Source organism: Phascolarctos cinereus, unplaced genomic scaffold, assembly GCF_003287225.1.
Source record: "Phascolarctos cinereus isolate Bilbo 61053 unplaced genomic scaffold, phaCin_HiC Scaffold_1;HRSCAF=81, whole genome shotgun sequence".
Taxonomy (NCBI): domain Eukaryota; kingdom Metazoa; phylum Chordata; class Mammalia; order Diprotodontia; family Phascolarctidae; genus Phascolarctos; species Phascolarctos cinereus.
Genome location: NW_027555514.1, coordinates 129,740,060 through 129,759,247, shown reverse-complemented (window position 1 = coordinate 129,759,247; position 19,188 = coordinate 129,740,060). Strand labels below are relative to the sequence as shown.

The following is a 19,188-nucleotide window of genomic DNA, read 5'->3' as shown; positions in this document are numbered from 1 at the left end:
CATATTCTGCAACTTAAAGTCTTAAAGAGTTAGTTACTCAGGGCACTGAGAAGGGCCTTGCAAGGCAGCTAGACAGTGCAATAAATAGAGCATTGGACCTGGAGTCAGTAAAAACTGGAGTTGAAATCCAGCCTTAGACACTTACTAGCTGTATGATCATGGTCAAGTCACTTAACCTCTGTCTGCCTCAGTTTCCCTCAACTATAAAATGGAGATAATAAAAGCACCTACCTCATAGGGTTGTTGTGAGGATCAAAAGAGATAATATGTACAAAGGTGCCTAGCACAATGCCAGTGCATAATAAGCCCTATATAAATGCTGATTTCCTATGCTTTCCCTCCAACCTGGTTACCTGGCCAGTATGTGGCACAGGAAGAACTTGACCACAGGTCTTCCTGAATCAGAAGCCAGCTTCCCGTCCAGCATGCCATACTATTTAATACATGTTTATTGACTTTCTGACATAGATAACAGTGCGAGCAAAAGTACAAAGGTAGGAAAATATGGAGTGCATGTGGGAAATCACAAGGCATGATCCAGCTTGGTTGGAATATTGAGTGGATAATGGGGACAAGTGTGGCATAAGAACAATAGGGTAGACCAGATGAGGGCGGGGGAGGGGGGTTGTTTGAACTTTCTTTGGTAGGTAATAGGAAGACATTAAACATTTTTGAGGAGAAGAGTGACATGACACTATAGATTACCCCCGGTGCAAATTGGTGGGCGTCTGGTAGGCAGAGTTTGAAATCATACAAGAACTCAGGCCAGAAAAGAGTGATCAAGGATAGGAGAAGACTAGAATAAATAGACTTGAAAGAGAGATAACATGAAAAGATCAGTGGTAGAAATTCTGTGGCTACATGGAACAGAGCAAGGGCTTGTCATCTTACCTTTAAAGAACCTCTTCTTATTTAATGGTTACATCTTCCAGTTTTTTAGAAGCAGGGTCCCTAAATCTGATTCCTCTTCACTGGCTCACTCTTGTGGATTGAGTAGGTCCCTGGATGGACACTGTTATATGTGTTAGAGAAGAAATGTTTTCAGAGTGGGATATTTCCCAAGTTGAAGGCAGAGTAGTAATCCATTTGGGGACCTGAGAGCAGAGATAGGTTCTTAAGGCCTAACAAACAGGGATCCAGAAGCAAAAATGGAACTAGATACTTAGCTGAAATTACTTGGGTTTAGGAATTCATAGATACCTGTTAGAATTGGTCTCAGAGTGTAAGTCAGTGTCAAGAATTGCCTTGCTCCTAAGCCTCTCACTCCCTTACTCTACCTAAATTTATCTACTTCCTTCCATCTCAAGGTTCAGGCCAACCTACATGTCAATTCTAACCTTAGGAAGGTTGTATACAAGGAGTGTTTGTCTCAAAAGATATTGATGAATTGAGAGCAAGAAGCCTAATTCTTGCTTGTGATATCCCCATGCTTCTTTCTCAGACCCTGTCCCTGGCTCCTGATTTAATCCTGCCCACTCTTTGGCCTAATCTCTTGACCCTCTGCTCTCTACAATCTCTTTCACATTTAGTCCTTGATTATTATTCTTATTCTATACCTTTTTTCCTACCTAGACACATGGAATCTGCCTCTTCTCCATCCCTTAGCTGCCTTCCTGGACTTGAGCTCTGACTTTTGGGAGCTTATTGGACTTACCATTGAGCCTTTTTTTAACTATCTCAATTTCTAGTCCAAGCTTCCTTGCTTTACCCAGTCCTATAGCCACCCAAATCCTGGCATTACAGTGGTGAGACCACTGTGAAAGAGGGGCCAGCTGGCCAGAGTGAGGGATGAGAGAGTGATTTCTGACACAAGGTGAAGTGAAATTGATTTCTGTTACATAAAGTATTCATCTTCACATTACATGTAAGTCATTGTGAGAGGGGAGGTGTCCATTATATCACACCTCACACAATGTGTATCACAATATACCTCCTCCATGGGCACTGAAATTCAGTCTACAGGAGAAGTAGTTTTTATTCTTGTTCAGTCTGATTTCTACTGAGTTACGTGATGAATTTCATCATTGGTTGTTTTTCAGATATGTGACTTATATTTTCCAATTCCTGCCTGTTTTTCATACTTTAAAAGCAACTTCATGAGCAGTTTTTTTTTTCTTTTTGCTTCTCAAGGTTGGGTGGAGATTTATGTTGTTTCCTTATCATATTTTTTTAGTTTTATGCAGATGAGAAAAAGTCTATCCAGTCTGGGATTCATTTTTCTTAAGCTGGATGTTTATTTGGCAGTATTGTTCTTTCCTTATTTGAAGAGTTCTTAGACCTCAAGGAATGAATATCTGTAAATGTAAATGCAACATAGTCTTCCCTTCCCCCACCTTAGTTATTATCTAGCCAAGAAAGCCACATTTTAGTTCTTTCCCCATAAATCAAGCCCCCAGCTCTTTAACTCTTCATTTGCCCTTCTACGAATTCCCTTCAGTATGTGAATGCATACCTCAGCCTTGCTCAGAGCTAACCAACAAGTTGTCATTTGAGGCCCTATGGTGGTGACCTGTTAGATTTATGGACCTCTTGTTAGATTGCTTTCTATGTCTGACCCCATTCCATGAAATATTCACATTGCCTAATGTTCACTTAACATATATGATCTTTTCCTTAAGAAGAGTTTTGTTTATATGTATTTTACCTAAATCCTAGTTTCCTATCGCAAAGGAATATCACTTTCTCTGAGCCTTTTTTTTTTACTAAGATAACAATAATACCTGTCCAATCAACCTATTAGGGTTGCCTTGAGATGGAAATGAGAGAGTGTGTGTGTGTGTATATATATATATATATATATATATAATCTGTGTGTGTATGTATATATATGTATATATGTGTGTGTGTATACATATATATGAAAGCACATTTTTATAGTTTTGTATACTTTTCAAGGTTTTTTTTCATATTTGCTCTGATATGGTTTTGTCACATTTAAAGTATATTAACCGGCATATATATGTAAAGGTTAAGAAAAGCAGTGGTTTCTGAATATTAACATATCTTTTCTCAAATTAGTAGTAGTTTATTCATTTAATAAATGGCTGCTGCCCTCAGTTCTGGTAGTCTGATAATGAGATAAATTATGCTTGTGGCTGTTCCTTTGTTCCCAAATCTAACTTTTGGTTCTGTTAATATGTTGTATAATGTGCCAGCATGGCCCATCACTGCCACAGATTAAAACTTCTCTCTGTCTTATTACACCACATGAGTAAATTGCCGTGACCAAAAAATTTCTTCACCCAGTGGCCAACTTTCCGTTGATGAGAAGGTCTATGAGGTTCCTTCCAGCTCCAGAGCTATAATTCTAGAATGGATATCTTCAAACTTAGCTAGGCTTGTCCTCAAATTGTGTGTGTGTGTGTGTATGTATATATATATATATATATACACATATATACACACACACACCCAGGCTATCAAAGTAACTGGGTTCAAATTCTGGTCTGGCCACTTGTTACCCTGTGTCACCTTGGGCAAAACACTTAACTTCTCTGTCCCTCAGTTTCTCCATCTAGAAAAGTAGTGGCTTGGGCCAGATGGCCTCTAAGGAGATATCCTCCTTCCAGTTCTAAATCTATAACCCTTTGATCCTCTCCTTCAAGGAGAGGACCTGTCAGAGATTATGTCCCACTAGCATAGCCTTTGAAAACCTAGAGTCACCTCCATGCCAGCATAAAGCATCCAAAAGAGTTGAGGATTTTGTTTCATAATTGCTCTTTTAAAAATTCCATTCAACAATGGTGATAGAATGGTTCTGTTTTCAAAAGGATCATGCCAATTTGCCCTTAAGAGAGTTGAGTAAAGAACAAGTCTGAAGACATTGTTTTCATTCTATTCTAAGAATCAAATAAGTACAGTAGAGGCATTGTGGAGGGAGGCAGCTAAGAGGCATCACTTGAATTCAAGACCCTGAACCCTGCCTTAAATGGGACTGGCATGGCACTGGATAAGCCACTTTAAACTCTCTGGGCCTCAGTTTCCTCATCTGTAAAATGGGATAATAGCACCCTCATAGGGTTTTTGTGAGAATCAAATGAGATAGCATATGTAAAACTCTCTGCAAACCTTAAAGCACTATATAAATGCTATCATTAGTAGTAGTTAAAATATTAGTAGTAGAAAAAAAAAAGCACTGGACTTAGTGTCAGGAAAAGTCTCATTCTGAATGCTGGCTTGTATTACTTATTAGCTATGTGTTCCCAGGCAACTCATTTATGATCTCTGAGCCTCCATTTCCTCTTCTGGAAAGAGGAGATAATAATCCTTATAGGGTTGCTATGGGGGAAGTACTTTTTTAAAGAGTCATAGAAATGTGAGCTGCAGCTACAAGTAGAGAATAAATGCTTTGATTTTTGGAATGCTGATGTAAAGTGCTCTCTATGAATACATGAATTGAATGAAGGAAGGAAGGAAAGAAAGGAGACTAATACAATCCACCTGTGGGCTAAGTCCAAAAGTTAGGCCTTAATTTTACAGTATTTTTATAATATTCCTCAATTGTGACCCTTCCCAGTAGTTGTTGAACATCTAAAGGATACTAATGAACAACACCTATTTTTCTTTTCTTCCAGGGAAATGATATTGACCCTGAGGCAGTAAAAGGTGAAGTGTTAAAAGTGGGAAATAAGAGCTGTGAGAATATCCGCTTGCACTCTGAAGCAGTCTTATGTACGGTCCCCAACGACCTGCTGAAACTGAATAGCGAGCTAAATATAGAGGTGGGATTCCTGAATTACTTTCATGTTTATTAATAAGGATGCCACTGTAATTATGTCACTTGCTGCCTTAAAATACATCCTACAAGCTCATTTGTATGTTAACTTAAGTTCAGCAAGGCAGCCTGGATTCTTGGTTGTGACTTGACAAATAGTGAATTTTGGTTATATTGTCCCCCTACCAGTTAAGCTCATTTTCAGGAGGCCTGGCTGAGGCAACTTTTCCAAACAGCAAATAATAAGATTTCCCAAACAATAGCAGGATCTGTCAGCATATCTCAAAGTCTCATTAAATAGACGACCTCCACAAAGTCTTATTTAGTAGATGACTTCCTAGCTAGTTCCTGACAGTCTAGATCAGCCACCCCCCACTATATTCTTCTCTCTGTAGATTTCTGAGATGTACAGCAGAGAGGGCCATAGATTCTCCTCATAATTCCCCTCCACAGACCTCTCCTAGTATACCATTTTCTCCCATCCTATTCCTTTAGCATATTCTAAATTATATTATAGCTTTTTCAATGTATTTTATCACTCCTATTAGATTATAAACTTTGAGGGTAAAGAGCATTCCAGGCTATGGAGGACCTTGAATGTCAGCCTAAGATTAGCATGAATTTGGCTGCTAACATATCCTCATCTCTAACTCCAGCCATCTCAACATGCCCAGGAAATTAAAATCAGCCTCTCACAAAAAATAATAAAAAACAAAAAGAGTTAGGAACCACCGGGAAATAGCATTAAGATCATGACTACACAGTTTTAATTATAAAATGGAAATTTTATATTTATGCAATTAATTTATTCTCAGCAAAGAGGGTGAATGTATAAAAGCTCTTAAAATATTTTAAAAAAGCAACAAACTGAATAAATGTTAAGAAAGTAAGAAAAAAATCACTAAAATTCAGCTTATGCTGTCCTAGATTGGAATTCAGTAGCCCTAAGTCTTTCCAAGCAAAGTATCTGGACTGGACTTGAGATTTTATTGGTGTGAGCATCTCTCAGGTGAGGAAACTCCCTCTACCAGTATAGGTCAGTGGTTTCTCTGCAACTCAAAGTCTTGGAGAGTTGCCTAGAGCACTAAGAAGTTAAGTGACTTTCCCAGAGTCACACAGTCAACATGTGACCAAAAGCCCAGGAATCCCTGGCTTCAAAGCAGGTTCTCTATCCATTACTCCATGTTGTTAATAAACACATTTCTCAAGCTTCTACAATGTGCAAAGCATTGTGCCAGCTACCAAAGGAAATTCAAAAATAAATGAGAGTGCTGATAATCTAGTAAGAGAAAGAAGAAAAAATAACTTAATATAAAAATAATATATAAATTCATAGGAAAGGTTACAAAAGAGAGTGCTCTGACAGCTCTGAAGGGGGAGGGATTACTTCCCTTCTGAGTAGATGAGAGAAAGCTTCCTGGAGAAGGTAACAATTGGGCTGGACCTTAGAGGATAGATTACATTTCAAGTAGGTGAGGATTATGGAGCAAATATTTTCCAGGAACAAGGATAGTACATGAGAAAGGTGGGAGGGGCACAAAGAGAAGAAAGTACAGTGTAATAAGTTCAAGGGTGGTAAATGCATCCAGCAGGAACAGGCATAGAAGACCTTAAAAAAAAAAAAAGGTGACAGGCTAGAAAATAAGATCATAAAGAGCCTTGAATGTCAGACTAAGGATTTTATATTTTATTTGCTAGGCAAAGGACAGCAAGTAAAGGGATTTGAGCAGGAGGGTTACCTGACCAAAGCTGTAAACCTTTATCATTTTTTGAGCTGTGATGCCAATACACAATGATGATTTAACAACATATAAAATGCAAATAGGCCAAATAACACATAATCCAATATAGTCTTTAAGTTCATAAGTTAAACTAAGGCACTTTGGAGATATACATTCAATGACTTACTTATGAAGACTGAAGAAAAAATTGATGAAACCTACCTTCTTAAGTCTGAAGAAGATAATGCCATTGCCAAAAGTAATTACGGTAATGCTCATGTACCACATTACATCCAGAAATAATCAGCTCAGCTCATCGAATATATTGTAAACAAAATGCCATGTACATTATGCTATTTCTTTATTTCTTTGTTGTAGTGGAAGCAAGCAGTTTCTTCAACTGTCCTTGGAAAAGTGATAGTACAACCAGACCAAAATTTCACAGGACTCATTGTTGGAGTTGTCTTGATATCATTGGTGCTCTTTTTATTACTGGGGCTTTTTCTGTGGCTGAAAAAGAGGAAGCAGATTAAAGGTGCATCTTTTTTCTTTTCTTCTTTTTTTTAAAGAGAGAGAGGAAAAACCTTTAGGAAGTTAATTCCATTTCAGACAGTCTTCATATTTACAGCAGTGTTCCTCAAAGCTGTATATGTTCTCCCCCTCCAAAATGTTAATGAGAACTTAATGCTTGTATCAAAAACAGCCTACATTTAGTTTTGGAGTTTATCATCATTGACCCAGGATACAGAAGTTTTTAACAAACTCTTTCTTTTCTATTTGTTTTAAGATCTGGGCAGTGACTTAGTTCGCTATGATGCAAGAGTACACACTCCTCACTTGGATAGGCTTGTAAGTGCCCGGAGTGTAAGCCCTACCACGGAAATGGTTTCAAATGAATCTGTAGACTACAGAGCAACTTTTCCAGAAGGTATATATCAGTTTATTGTTCTGAGAAATACCTATTAATGCACTTCAGTGTGGGGGTTTTTTCCCAGCTTCTGCATGCAGCCTTCCTGCAAGAATTTGATGGATTTTAATTTGGAACCAGACCCATGTCTCATTACATTTTTAGGGCTTTTCAAGCTGTTCTCCCCCAGAAAAGTGAACCATGAAATCACAAGGGAACAGGTATTTCATTTATTTTTGAGAAGTACACTAAAAAGTTGTAAGGCTTCTCTAAACTAAATTAGAAGCATTAGGGTATACAATGTGGCTAGAGAGCTGGTCTCAGAGTCAGGAAGACCTGGGCTCAAATTTCCCATAGAGGTCTTGTGATCTTAGGCAAGTCACTTAACTCTCTAAGTTACATAACCTCTGTAAATTACAGAGCATTTGCTGATTTCAGCGGGCAAAGGGAGTTATCTCAAATAACAGATCCCATTTTTTTTTCTTTAATTGAACAAACTAAGTCAGGAGAGGCAAGATCAAAATGCACATTTTGGTCAAATGTAACTTGCCACTACTTGTCCTTTTCTTTTAGCCATATATAGGAATGTAAACATGCACACAGTTCCCTCAAGGCATCCATAACAACCACTATGATTTATTAAGTGCCTAGCATGTGCAGAGCACTGTGCTAGGGCCTAGGGGAGTACAGTATACATATAAGAGATAGTTCCTTTCCTCAGGGAGCCTGCTGTCTAGGAGGGTGGATAACAGACTTCAAACCTAGCACCTAAAGTATTCCATGACTTTTAAGTCTATTTTGAGGTCTAATCCAGAACAAACATCTGGTTGTGCTGAAAAATATAGAAATGTTTAGCATCATTGGCTTCAAAAAAAAAATACTGTTACCAAATAATGGCCAAATTAACTGGAGCATTTCACATTGTTTAACTTAAAATATGTTGGCAAAAGTACAGTCTCTACATTTTATCAACTTTATTACCTTTAGAAGTTTCAGGATATGAGTCAACTGTGAGCATTTTCCTGGTTGAATATTTACCACTGGACAAATATAGTGAATCAGACTTAGAAAATACTTGCAAATCTAGAAACTGCTCAACAAGTCAAAGGGTGATAGTACTAAAGCAACTCATATCTTTATTATTTTACAAGAATTACCTGATATTTTGAAAGTTTTATTCATTCACCCATGTAAGACTAACACAAAGCATTATTGCATTATTTAATATCATGCATGACTTTTGCCCCATGTAATTCCATGTATGAAACTAGCTGCCATGACAACTTGCTGTCATTTATTTTGTATGAACAGGAATGCTACATTATGCTTTTATTTTAGTAGACCAGACTTTGCTGTTTTATTTTTGTTGTTCTTCTATTGTAAGAAAGAAAATTAAAATCCACAGATAATCCCAAAGACTTATTTTGACCCAGTTTTAATGTCCTTTTCCAGCCAAAACTTTTATCATAACACTTTGTTTCAAATGCTTTAACCTTAAATGTTTGTCTCATCTTTTATTCATCTTATCCACTGTTTAGTATTATTTAAAAAAATAAAATAGCCAACTGACAGGATAATCCACAATCAGCTCCTGAAAACTTGAATTGACTATGTTGCAGTCATTGGAACAGCAAATAATTCCCCTTGTATTCTACCAGTGGGGACACACGTCAAAAGTCAGAGGACTTTAACCTAACCGAAGAACCAATGAGGCATTCCATGCCAGAAAATTTTTCTCTCAATGGCTCAATGATTTGTCAGTTTCAAACAGTCTCTGAAGTCTAGAAGTCTAGATTCAGCAGCAAACCCCTGATCCATAATGTAAAAATTATCCCACTGCTAAAGGCATAAGACAGCTGCTCCGATTGCCAGCTGCAAATGAAACTCCAATCCATAGACTCAGCCTGTAGTCTCAGACCAACATCAGATGAAATGCTTGAAACATTCATAGCAGAACGGAGGGGCGGTCTTGAGAAGAACTGTTAGTCTCCAGGTCCAGTGGGGAGGTTCTACATCCTGGATCCCTAGGAATTTGGGAGATTCCTTTCTAATCTAAGCCCATCTATTCCCATTTCCTCCTCTCCTTGCTTTTTTGAGTTAATATGATTCCAATATTCCTGTTCTGCTACTTCCACATCTGCCTTCCAGTTTGACAACTTTTCTGGCTACAGCATCTCTTGCTCCCTTGGACCACTGGTCCAGAGCAGATGTGATCAAAATGACCCATGTGGAAAATATTGAAATGTGTAGAACAGAGTGGAATGAGGCAGTATTCTATCCCATTTCTTGTCAAGAGGGCCTAACATCAATACTCTACCTTTCAGCAGCTAAGACTAGACTATGTATAAAACAACCCATATCCTTATTTTTCCAGTGAAACACTATTCAGGCTATCCCAAAAGTCTTAGTGTAATTTTGGGTTTTAATAGATTAAAATTATTAAAGATAAGCTAATACTTATAGTGCTTACTATGTGACAAGCAGTATGCTAAGCTCTTTACAGTTATTATCTTATTTGATCCTCAAAACAATCCTGCAAGATAGGTGCTATTATTATCCCCATTTTACTGGAAACTGAGGAAACAGGGGTTAAGTGATTTGCAGCAACTAAGAGTCTAAGGCAGGACTTGAACTCAGGTTTTTCTGACTCTAGGCCATCCATTGCACTACCCAGCTGCTCCAAAGCTATTCAAAGGCTTAAACCGCACTAAGACTTTTGGAACACCTTTTATAAAGCCATCTTTATTTATTTATTTTTGCCCTTCTTCAAGAATTATTTATCCTGCTCATTGGCAAACAATGTACATTTCCTGTTGGTTTCAATATCCTAATTATGGAAGTGCCTGGGTAGCTGAGTAGAGCGGGAGATGATGAAAAGAACATTGCACTCGAGAGTTCAGAAATGTAGACCTATCTCTGCCACCTCTTAGATGCAGGACGTTGAACAAGTCACTTAGCATCTTAGATTCTCAGCATCATCCCCGGCAAAATGAGATTAACACCTGAATCCTTTAAAAATGGATCATAATGAGACCAAGCCTGCGAAAACATACTGTTAAGCACTATAGAATTATACGGTTCAAATATTATCATCTTTAGATCAAGATTCCCCCACCCTTATCTTATCATTCCTTTCACAACTGTCTCCTTGATTTGCTAGAAGGGAAGCAAGCTTCCCAGCTGGGAAGGGCATTCCTTCCACTCAGAGACTTTATTGTCAGTACATTCCTTTTGCTTCGCTGACTGCTCCCCAGGAACTCACTGCCAGCAGCCCCACCCCCTCACTCAGGGATTTCAGTGTACACACACAGAGAGAGAGAGAGAGAGAGAGAGAGAGAGAGAGAAGAGAGAGAGAGAGAGAGACTCTGTGTGTGTGTGTGTGTGTGTGTGTGTGTGTGTGTGTGTGTGTGTGTGGATCTCAAGGCTCTAGGGAAGAGTAGCTTCTCTTCACAAAAAGTTTTAGGAGCCCCTACCCTAACCCCTTATGGGCTCCTCCCTGAGAGTGAGAACTGGGTCTTAAAGATAATTGGGTAAGGATCTCTTAAAATTTTGTTTGGTCTATTTTTTCTCTAGGGAGGGATTTTCAAGTGCATTTAACTTGAACATAAGAGAGAGGCCCAGGTGGTAGGAATACCAGACAAAGACAGTTTTAACCTGTCTTTTCTAACATTGACCCTGAACGCTACCTCATAATGGAGGAGTCACCACTGAGGCAGGCAGTTCCCAAGTGTATGGATCTGTCTGTCAGATTTCTTTCCAATAGATTCCACTGTCCTTTTTTTTCTTTCTGTCTTTTTAAATTTATTTTATTTTGTCATTGGCTGGGAGTGAGGTTTTGCACTTAAAGGGATTTGATTCCATTGATAAAACAATAATTCAACCAAAAGATGTTTTTTTTCCTTTTCCTTAGTGTAAGCTAGACTGTTGCAAGATAAGAAAATTGCCCAATTCTGTTTGCATATATAATATGTATATTATTTGTTAGAGTTTCTCAATGTAGTAGTTACCTCTAGTAAAACTCTGGCTCATTTTCCGTCAGTTTGATATGGCCACTCGGAGGAGGTAGTGTGTAGTAGAAATTGGAAGAGCCTGAGCTCTGGAGTTCATATTCTACCTCTTACATTTATTACCTGGGTGACAAAATCACCTGACTTCCTTGACCTCAGTTTCCCCACAACTAAGGGAGGGAGCTGGACTAGATGATCTCTGAGGCTCCTTTTGCTCTACAGCTATGGCCATTGAGACAGAAAGTAGGCTAAATTTTATTCTTTCGCAAGAAAAGAGTTTTTCTAATAATAATATGGTACAATATACAAAGCACTTTACCAACATTATGTCATTTTAGCTTCACAGTAGCCCTATTATAGTAGAGCCTAAAGGGCTTGTACCCATTTTGTAGATGAGGATACTGAGGCTCAGAGATTAAGTGACCTGGCCATGGTCCTAAAACCAGTGTATGATTTCATTAAAACCTCAAAACAATCCTGTGAGTTAAGTTAACAAATAGTTAACCTATTTAAGAGAACAAACTTTGAGAAGATATTTTAAATGCTTATTTGCATACAATTGATTTGCTTATCTCAAAGCCTTCTTATCCATTCATTGAATCAGATGTAGGGATCTTATCTTGGCAGAATCTCTTTTTAAATTAAAGTCAACTATAAATGCTTAAAACGAATGAAGTAGAATTTTTTTAATTCTATAATTCAAACAATATTATTTTAGATTTCCCCCGTGTCTCTTTGGTTCTAATAAATAAAGTTTTTCCACTATCTTTTAAACAAATACTAATAATTCAGGTTCCTCTTGCAGATCAGTTTCCAAATTCTTCCCAAAATGGATCCTGCAGACAAGCTCATTATCCTCTGACAGATTTGTCCCCCATCCTAAACAGTGGAGATTCAGATATATCCAGTCCGCTGCTTCAAAATCATGTCCACATTGATATCAGCGCCTTAAATCCAGACCTGGTCCAAGCAGTCCAACATGTGGTTATTGGGCCAAACAGCCTGATTGTGCATTTCAATGAAATCATAGGAAGAGGCAAGTATTTCAACTCTGATTTTGTTAGTTTCCTATAGAAGTGCTTTACGTTCTGTTTCAGCAAATTGGTATACACACACACACACACTAACATGTATGTATGTACATATACATATATGTATATATAAATACATACATATATATATATGTATATCTATATATAGCGCAAAAGTAATGCAAAGGACAAAAAAGAAATGATAAGAGGTTTTGTTTTCCATTCTGCATACATACCATGTTGAAAATCATATCTTCTGGGATGTGGTCCCCTTGTTACTGCTATAATTTGGTCATCTCCAAAGCAGGCAGAAATAAATCACATTCCTCTATCACCCTTTTTAATAATGACAAGAACATTTTAATGGAATTTTTTACTGCTTTTAATTGCAACCATTTTCACTGATGTCACCCTCCAAACGTCTCTTTACATGGAAAACAGTGACTAACTCTCTCCAAAGCCCTAGTTCATAGCACCTCATGCCAGCATTCTTAGGAATGGTAATTTATAGCATTACCTTGACCTTGAGCAACATCTATCATTTTTGCAATGCATTCTAATTCCTTTACACAAAGGAGAAGCAAGTATTTGTAATAAGGTAGTCTGTCTGGGTAGCAGTAACAGCTAGCATAAACAACAGTTGAGAAAATGTTTAGCAGGAAAATAAACCAACCAGAAAAAGAAGATATAGGTAGAAAGTAGATTCCAGTCTCCTTTTCCTTTCTAAAATCTTTTATCTCAATCCAAATTGAATCTTGAAACCTTTTCTCTGGAGATACTGCCAAAAAGCATCAAGAGCATTTGTTGTATTCCTCTTGAATAAGTTGATGAGGTAATTTACATTATATGAACAAAGGGTCAAATTCTCATTTGAGGTTACTCTTGAGGAGGGGAGAGGGGAAAGCTGGTGGGCAGAGAAAATTCCCTCTCATTCTTTAATCCATTGTATTTCCTTCCCTTCTGCCTTATAAATGCAGGCTATGTTAATAAAAATAGTTCACATTCGTATAGCACTTCAGAGTTGTAAGTCACTTTACATACATTATTTATTTTGATCCTTACAACAAACCTTAAATAATAACAGAATTTTCTAGAATAACAATAGCTAGCATTTATAAAGAGTTTTAAGGTTTACAATGCACTTTACAAATATTATCTCATTTGATTCAGACAACAACACTGGGAAGTAAGTGCTATTATTATCTCCATTCTACAAATGAAGAAACTAGTTAAGCAACATACCAGGGTCACATAGCTAGTAAGTGTCTAAGGCTAGATAGGAACTCAAGACTTCTTGATTCCAGTTTCAGCATTCTATCCACTGCACCAGATAGCTGCTTTTATTGTGAATGTACATAAACATGTATGTGTATATATCTATTTATCTATATCTATATATGCTCAGATAAATGTGTGCAATTATTTGCATATTTACACTGTGCATGCATGTATACAATATATGTGCTATTTTGTACATATGTATATACTTATATGTATTATGTGAGTATATGTATACATATATCATGTATATATCATATATATCCAGTGTTTTAAAGTTTGCAAAGCCATTTATAGATGACATCTCATTTGGGCCTCATAACGGTCCTACCAGGCAGAGCCTACAGGTGTCACGTCCATTTTATAGATGAGGAAACTGAGCCTTAAAAAGTAAGCAACTTGGCCAGGATTATGAAATCAGTTAGAGGCAAGTGTTAAACCTGTGTTCAAGTTCAAATCCAGTGTTCTTTCCACCTACTATATCACACTGCCTATTAGCCATTCCACAAATTACTGTGATTTCACTGGGGTTTGGGGGAGGATTTGTTTGGGGGTTTTTTTGGTCTGGACCTATGATTTTATCAATGGTTTCATCTGCAGTTTATAGTCTTGGAGACTTTCCTTGAGAGCCCAAGATAGTAAATGAGTTGGTTAACCAGGAGCCAGAGTGGTATAGGGGAAAGAGCACTTTTTCTGGCCTCGGTCAGAGACCTGCATCACTCACTGCCTGTGTGATTCGGGATAAGTCACCTATCAAATCTAGAACTGGCCATGTAGTTCAACCTTTCCCTTCTTCATTTTACAGATGAATAAACTAAGGCCCAGGGTGATTAAGTGACATTCACTGTCACAAGTTACCATCAGAGGCAAAATTTAAACCTTCTTTTACATCTGTACCTCATTTAACCTCCCTCTGTTTCAGTTTCCTCAACTATAAAATGCACAGGGTTGAACTAGATGGACTAGTCTGTATTTTCCCTGAGCAGAGTTACATTGATAGAGGTCCTTTGGAAAAACAGTCTGAGCTGTGAGCCTTCTCATTCTGCTACTTGCCTGAATCTTAATCTTAAAACCATTGACTAAGCAGTCAGACTCTTGGCACCTATGATGAAACTGCCTACATGACAGCCACTTGGAAAGCAATTGCCTTAGAGTGAGTGGGAACTTAGTGAAATGAGTCTAAAGTGAGGCTACTTCATTTGGGCTTGGACTTGTAACTCCTGCCAACCTGAATTATGTAGATAATGGTGAATAATTGGTGGAAATCCTTATTCCAAAAAACTAATCTCTTATACCCTTTCCTTTTCAAGAGCTGTGTTTAAAATATTATTTTTATTTTGGTGATTCTGGTTCTGTTCATTAGAAGAATAGACGTTCGCTTTATAACATTTATCTAGTCTTCCTAACTAGCCTTCCTGCTTCCACTCTTCCTATATTACCCTTCCTTATGTGAACCAGATCTGATTATATCTCCCTTCTGATTAAGAACTCTTCAATCAATTGGCCAGCATTTAATGAAGCACCTACTATGTGCCAAGCATTGTGCTAAGTACCGGGATACAAAAACAATTATTAAAAGAACCCCTACTCACAAAGAACTTATTTTCGAACAGAGGAGACAAGTTGATAAATAAGTAGAGACAGAATAAATATAAAGGGAATAAATACAAAGTAATTAACTGTAAGGCAGTTTGAAAGGGAGGGCACTAAGCAGTTAAGAAGATGGGAAAAGTGTCCTGTTGAAGGTGATGCTTGAGCTGTACCTTGAAGAGAGGGATAGTGTAAAGTAGAGCTAAGGAGGGAGCATATTCCAGGCATGGAGCAGAGTCAGGGCAGAGGCACAGCAAGGGGAGGAGGGGGCAATCCAGTGTGAGAAATTGAGAGAAGACTGGATGAGTTGGGCTGGGTTACAAAGTGTATGAGTGGAAGTAATGTGCAATGAGGCTGAAAAGATAGTTTGGGCCCAGGTTGGGTAGGGCTTAAAACGCTAAGCAGAGAACCGTATTTCAGCAGCTCCTTACTATCTAAAATCCAGTCCCCCTAACTTGGCATTCAAGCCTCCTTCACAGCTTTGTTTCATATTGTGCCAGTCCAACATACTCTAAGCTTCCTCTAACCTGTTCACTAGCTCCCCTATATGTGCCCGTTGTTTCCCTATCTATATCTTTTCTCACACTATTCTCTATGCCTAGAATTGTTTCACCTCCATCTATTAAAATTCTACCAATTCTTTAAAGCCCAGTGTGCATGACACCTTCTCCGTGATTCCTTGATTCTCCTTGATTCCCCTCCATGGTAATGATCTTGTCTCCCCTTCAGCCTCACATCACACGTTGTTTACCTCTCTCTTATGCACATCTGTGTTATCTTATATTGAAGTAAATAAGATTGTAAGCTCCCTGTCTTTTATAAGCTTTGGATCTTCTAGGGTATTTAACACAGTGCTAGGTACCTAGTAGGTGCTTAATAAATTTGTTGAATTGAGTCACATTGAATGGAACAAAATTAAACTAACTAGAGTAAGAAAATTCTAATATGTAATAAACTCTGTAGAATGAAAACATGTTTCAGTATTACACAGACTTATAAGTTCATTCATATCCCTGAAACCTAACCACATACAGTAAGAGGCTAATAATATGGCAGCTAAGTGGCCCAGTGGATAGAGCACTGGGCTTGGAATCAGGAACACTCATCTTCCCAAGTTCAAATCCACCTCAGACATTTGCTAGCTGCGTGACCCTGGGCAAGTCACTTAACCCTGTCTGCCTCAGTTTCTTCATCTGTAAAATGATCTGGAGAAGGAAATGCAAACCACTCTAGGATCTTTGCCAAGAAAACCACAAAATGGAGTAAAAAAGCGTCAGACACAACTGAAATGACTGAACAACAACAATAACATGGTTCACATATGATGTAGGTATTAGGTCTATCATTGCCAACCATAAAGATCATCTCATGTTTTATGTGTGTGTATGTATAATATATATATATATATATATATATATATATATATATATATATATATATATATGTATATATATATGTATATATATACGTATATATATATATGTATATATATATGTATATATATACACACATATATGTATGTATATATATACACATATATACATATATATACATACACACACATACACACACACACACACACACACACACATGCATAAATATCAAAGGGCCATGATCTCACCAATATCTCATCAATCTCATCAATCCTCTCTCCACTTCTTCAAATTAACAATCCCATCTCCTTTAGTACGATTCTCTTTCAGGTCTTTCTGTAATTCTTCCACAAAGAACCACAAAGCACTAGAAGCCTTCTTTTGTTTCTTTTAATAGTTCATGGATACCAATGTAGCACTTCAACTGTCTATCGATCATACATCATTCTCACAACATAACTGTTCCACTTCCTTTCCTGGTAGACACGTCCTTGATGGTGACATTTACATCATTTGTAAAATATATACAACGTTTATTCAGTTACTCAAACATTGATCATATATATAGAGAGATTTATATTGCATTATCAAAAGAAAAAGTAATATGGCTTTTACCATGTGTTCCTTAAATAATTTCATTAATAAAAGTCTATACTATACAGATTTGCAACCAAGGAATTTAGAATCAGTAGGACTCATAAAAGGTGTTAATTAGTGATTGCTGATTATTGGAAAATAGTACAGTAAAAAAGTTAATATTCCTTATTCTTCTTATAGGGCATTTTGGGTGTGTGTATCATGGGACTTTATTGGATAACGATGATAAGAAGATTCATTGTGCTGTGAAGTCCTTGAATAGTAAGTTAACAATTTAATAGTAAAGTAACCCTTTTGTCAAGGTTTATCAAATAAGGGAATTTTTTTGTGGGCTGAACGTATAGTTGCATTGCTGTAGGGAACAAATTCTCAGTGAGGAAAACCTCTCTACCAGTTGAGAGCAGCACCTGCTCTGCAGCTTCTGATCTCTGAGACATGCTTGGGGTACTGACATATTAAGCAGCTTGTCCAGAGTTAGGTGGTCAGTATGTGCCAGAGGAGGATTGAATCTAGAACTTCCTGAGTCTGAGGCTAGTTCTTTTCCCACTATAGCAATACTGACTCTCAAAAATGTAAAATAACAGATAACTTAGATAAAGTATTAATTTACACTTCCTCTCATAGAAATAAGCTGTTGAAACTCATGGGTCTAAACCTGAAAATATGTTCAGGTTAGACTGTCACTAAAATGTTTTCCTTAAACAATTACCCCTTATACCCCTGATAAACAAGGGTGTCGGTGAAAGGAGATGAGTATAATTTGACTAAGTCTGGCAGATGATGTTTGTTTTGCAAATGATGATTTTTGGAAACTATTGGAAATATGTTGGCACATAAAATAAGAATGACTCATTTCATGCTCAGGCATTAAAGTAATTTTTTTTAAAAAACAACTCCCATTAAAAAGGATGGAAAAGAAATAAGATAAAGAAGTGAAAGTATGCCAACAAAAAATTTTAAAATAATGCAGTAGCAACTTATTACCAACATTTAATGAAAATAAAGTATGTCGTGTAAGTTAAGGTTTCATGTAAAGAAGATTAGACTTAGAAATAGAAGAAATTACTTGAGTCTGGGGTCTACCATTTACAAGCTACATGACCTTGGAAAAATAATTTAATCTCTCCGAATCTTAATTCCTCCATTTGTAAAATAGGAATAATCATGATGCTTACACTACCTACCTCAATAGGTTGTTCTAATAAGTGAAGTAATATGCTTTTAATTTTTAAAACCATAAAACACTATACAGATGAAAGATACTATTACAAATATTTTCTCTAGTTGAGACTTACTCATTGAAATGCCAATTTATTTTAATTATTATTGATGGAGATATTCCTAAAATGTTGCATAATCCTACGCTTCTGTAAATGGGATACATAGAATATTTTGTAGTTTTTTCTTGATAACTCAGAATCAGAATTGTTGTTCAGCAGCATCTGATTCTTCATGACTCTGTGTACCATAGCTTGCCAATACTGTCCATGAGATTTTCTTGGCAAAGATATTGAAGTGGTTTGCCATTTCCTTCTCCAGTAGATTATGACAAACAGAAGTTAAGTGACTTGCCCATGGCACACAGCTAATAAGTGTCTGAGGCTGAATTTGAACTCAGGTCTTCTTGATTCCAGGCCCAGCGTTCTATCCACTAAGCCACCTACCTCAAAAACCAAAATAATGCTAATCAATTATTATGTTATACTGCAATATGGTAGGTTTTCTATTTCCTCCCTTACTTTTTTTAGCCTGTCAGCATCTTTATACTTTCCAGCTTCTGAGCTGCTATAGTCTGAGAAATCAGATAAGCAAGATTAGAACTATATATAAATTAAAAGCTAATCAGTGATGAATGGTAGACTGAGTACCATCCACACAAAAGCTTCGTTGAACACGCTTTATGAGAGAGACAGGGTTTCAAGGAAGTTTGAGTGAAGTTTTAGCTTAAAGACTTTTGGAATACCCTATAT

The 19,188-nt window shown here is 37.2% G+C and overlaps 1 protein-coding gene across 1 annotated transcript in view; it reads left to right on the top strand.

Annotated features, from left to right (window-relative positions):
* Positions 1-19,188, top strand: part of MET (MET proto-oncogene, receptor tyrosine kinase) — a 151,835-nt gene that overhangs the window by 116,470 nt on the left and 16,177 nt on the right. The window contains exons 12-16 of the mRNA XM_020979317.2: positions 4,575-4,721; positions 6,814-6,970; positions 7,223-7,363; positions 12,155-12,385; positions 17,399-17,479. Of these exons, the coding sequence (XP_020834976.1) occupies positions 4,575-4,721; positions 6,814-6,970; positions 7,223-7,363; positions 12,155-12,385; positions 17,399-17,479 (757 nt within the window). The remainder of the gene's footprint in view (positions 1-4,574; positions 4,722-6,813; positions 6,971-7,222; positions 7,364-12,154; positions 12,386-17,398; positions 17,480-19,188) is intronic.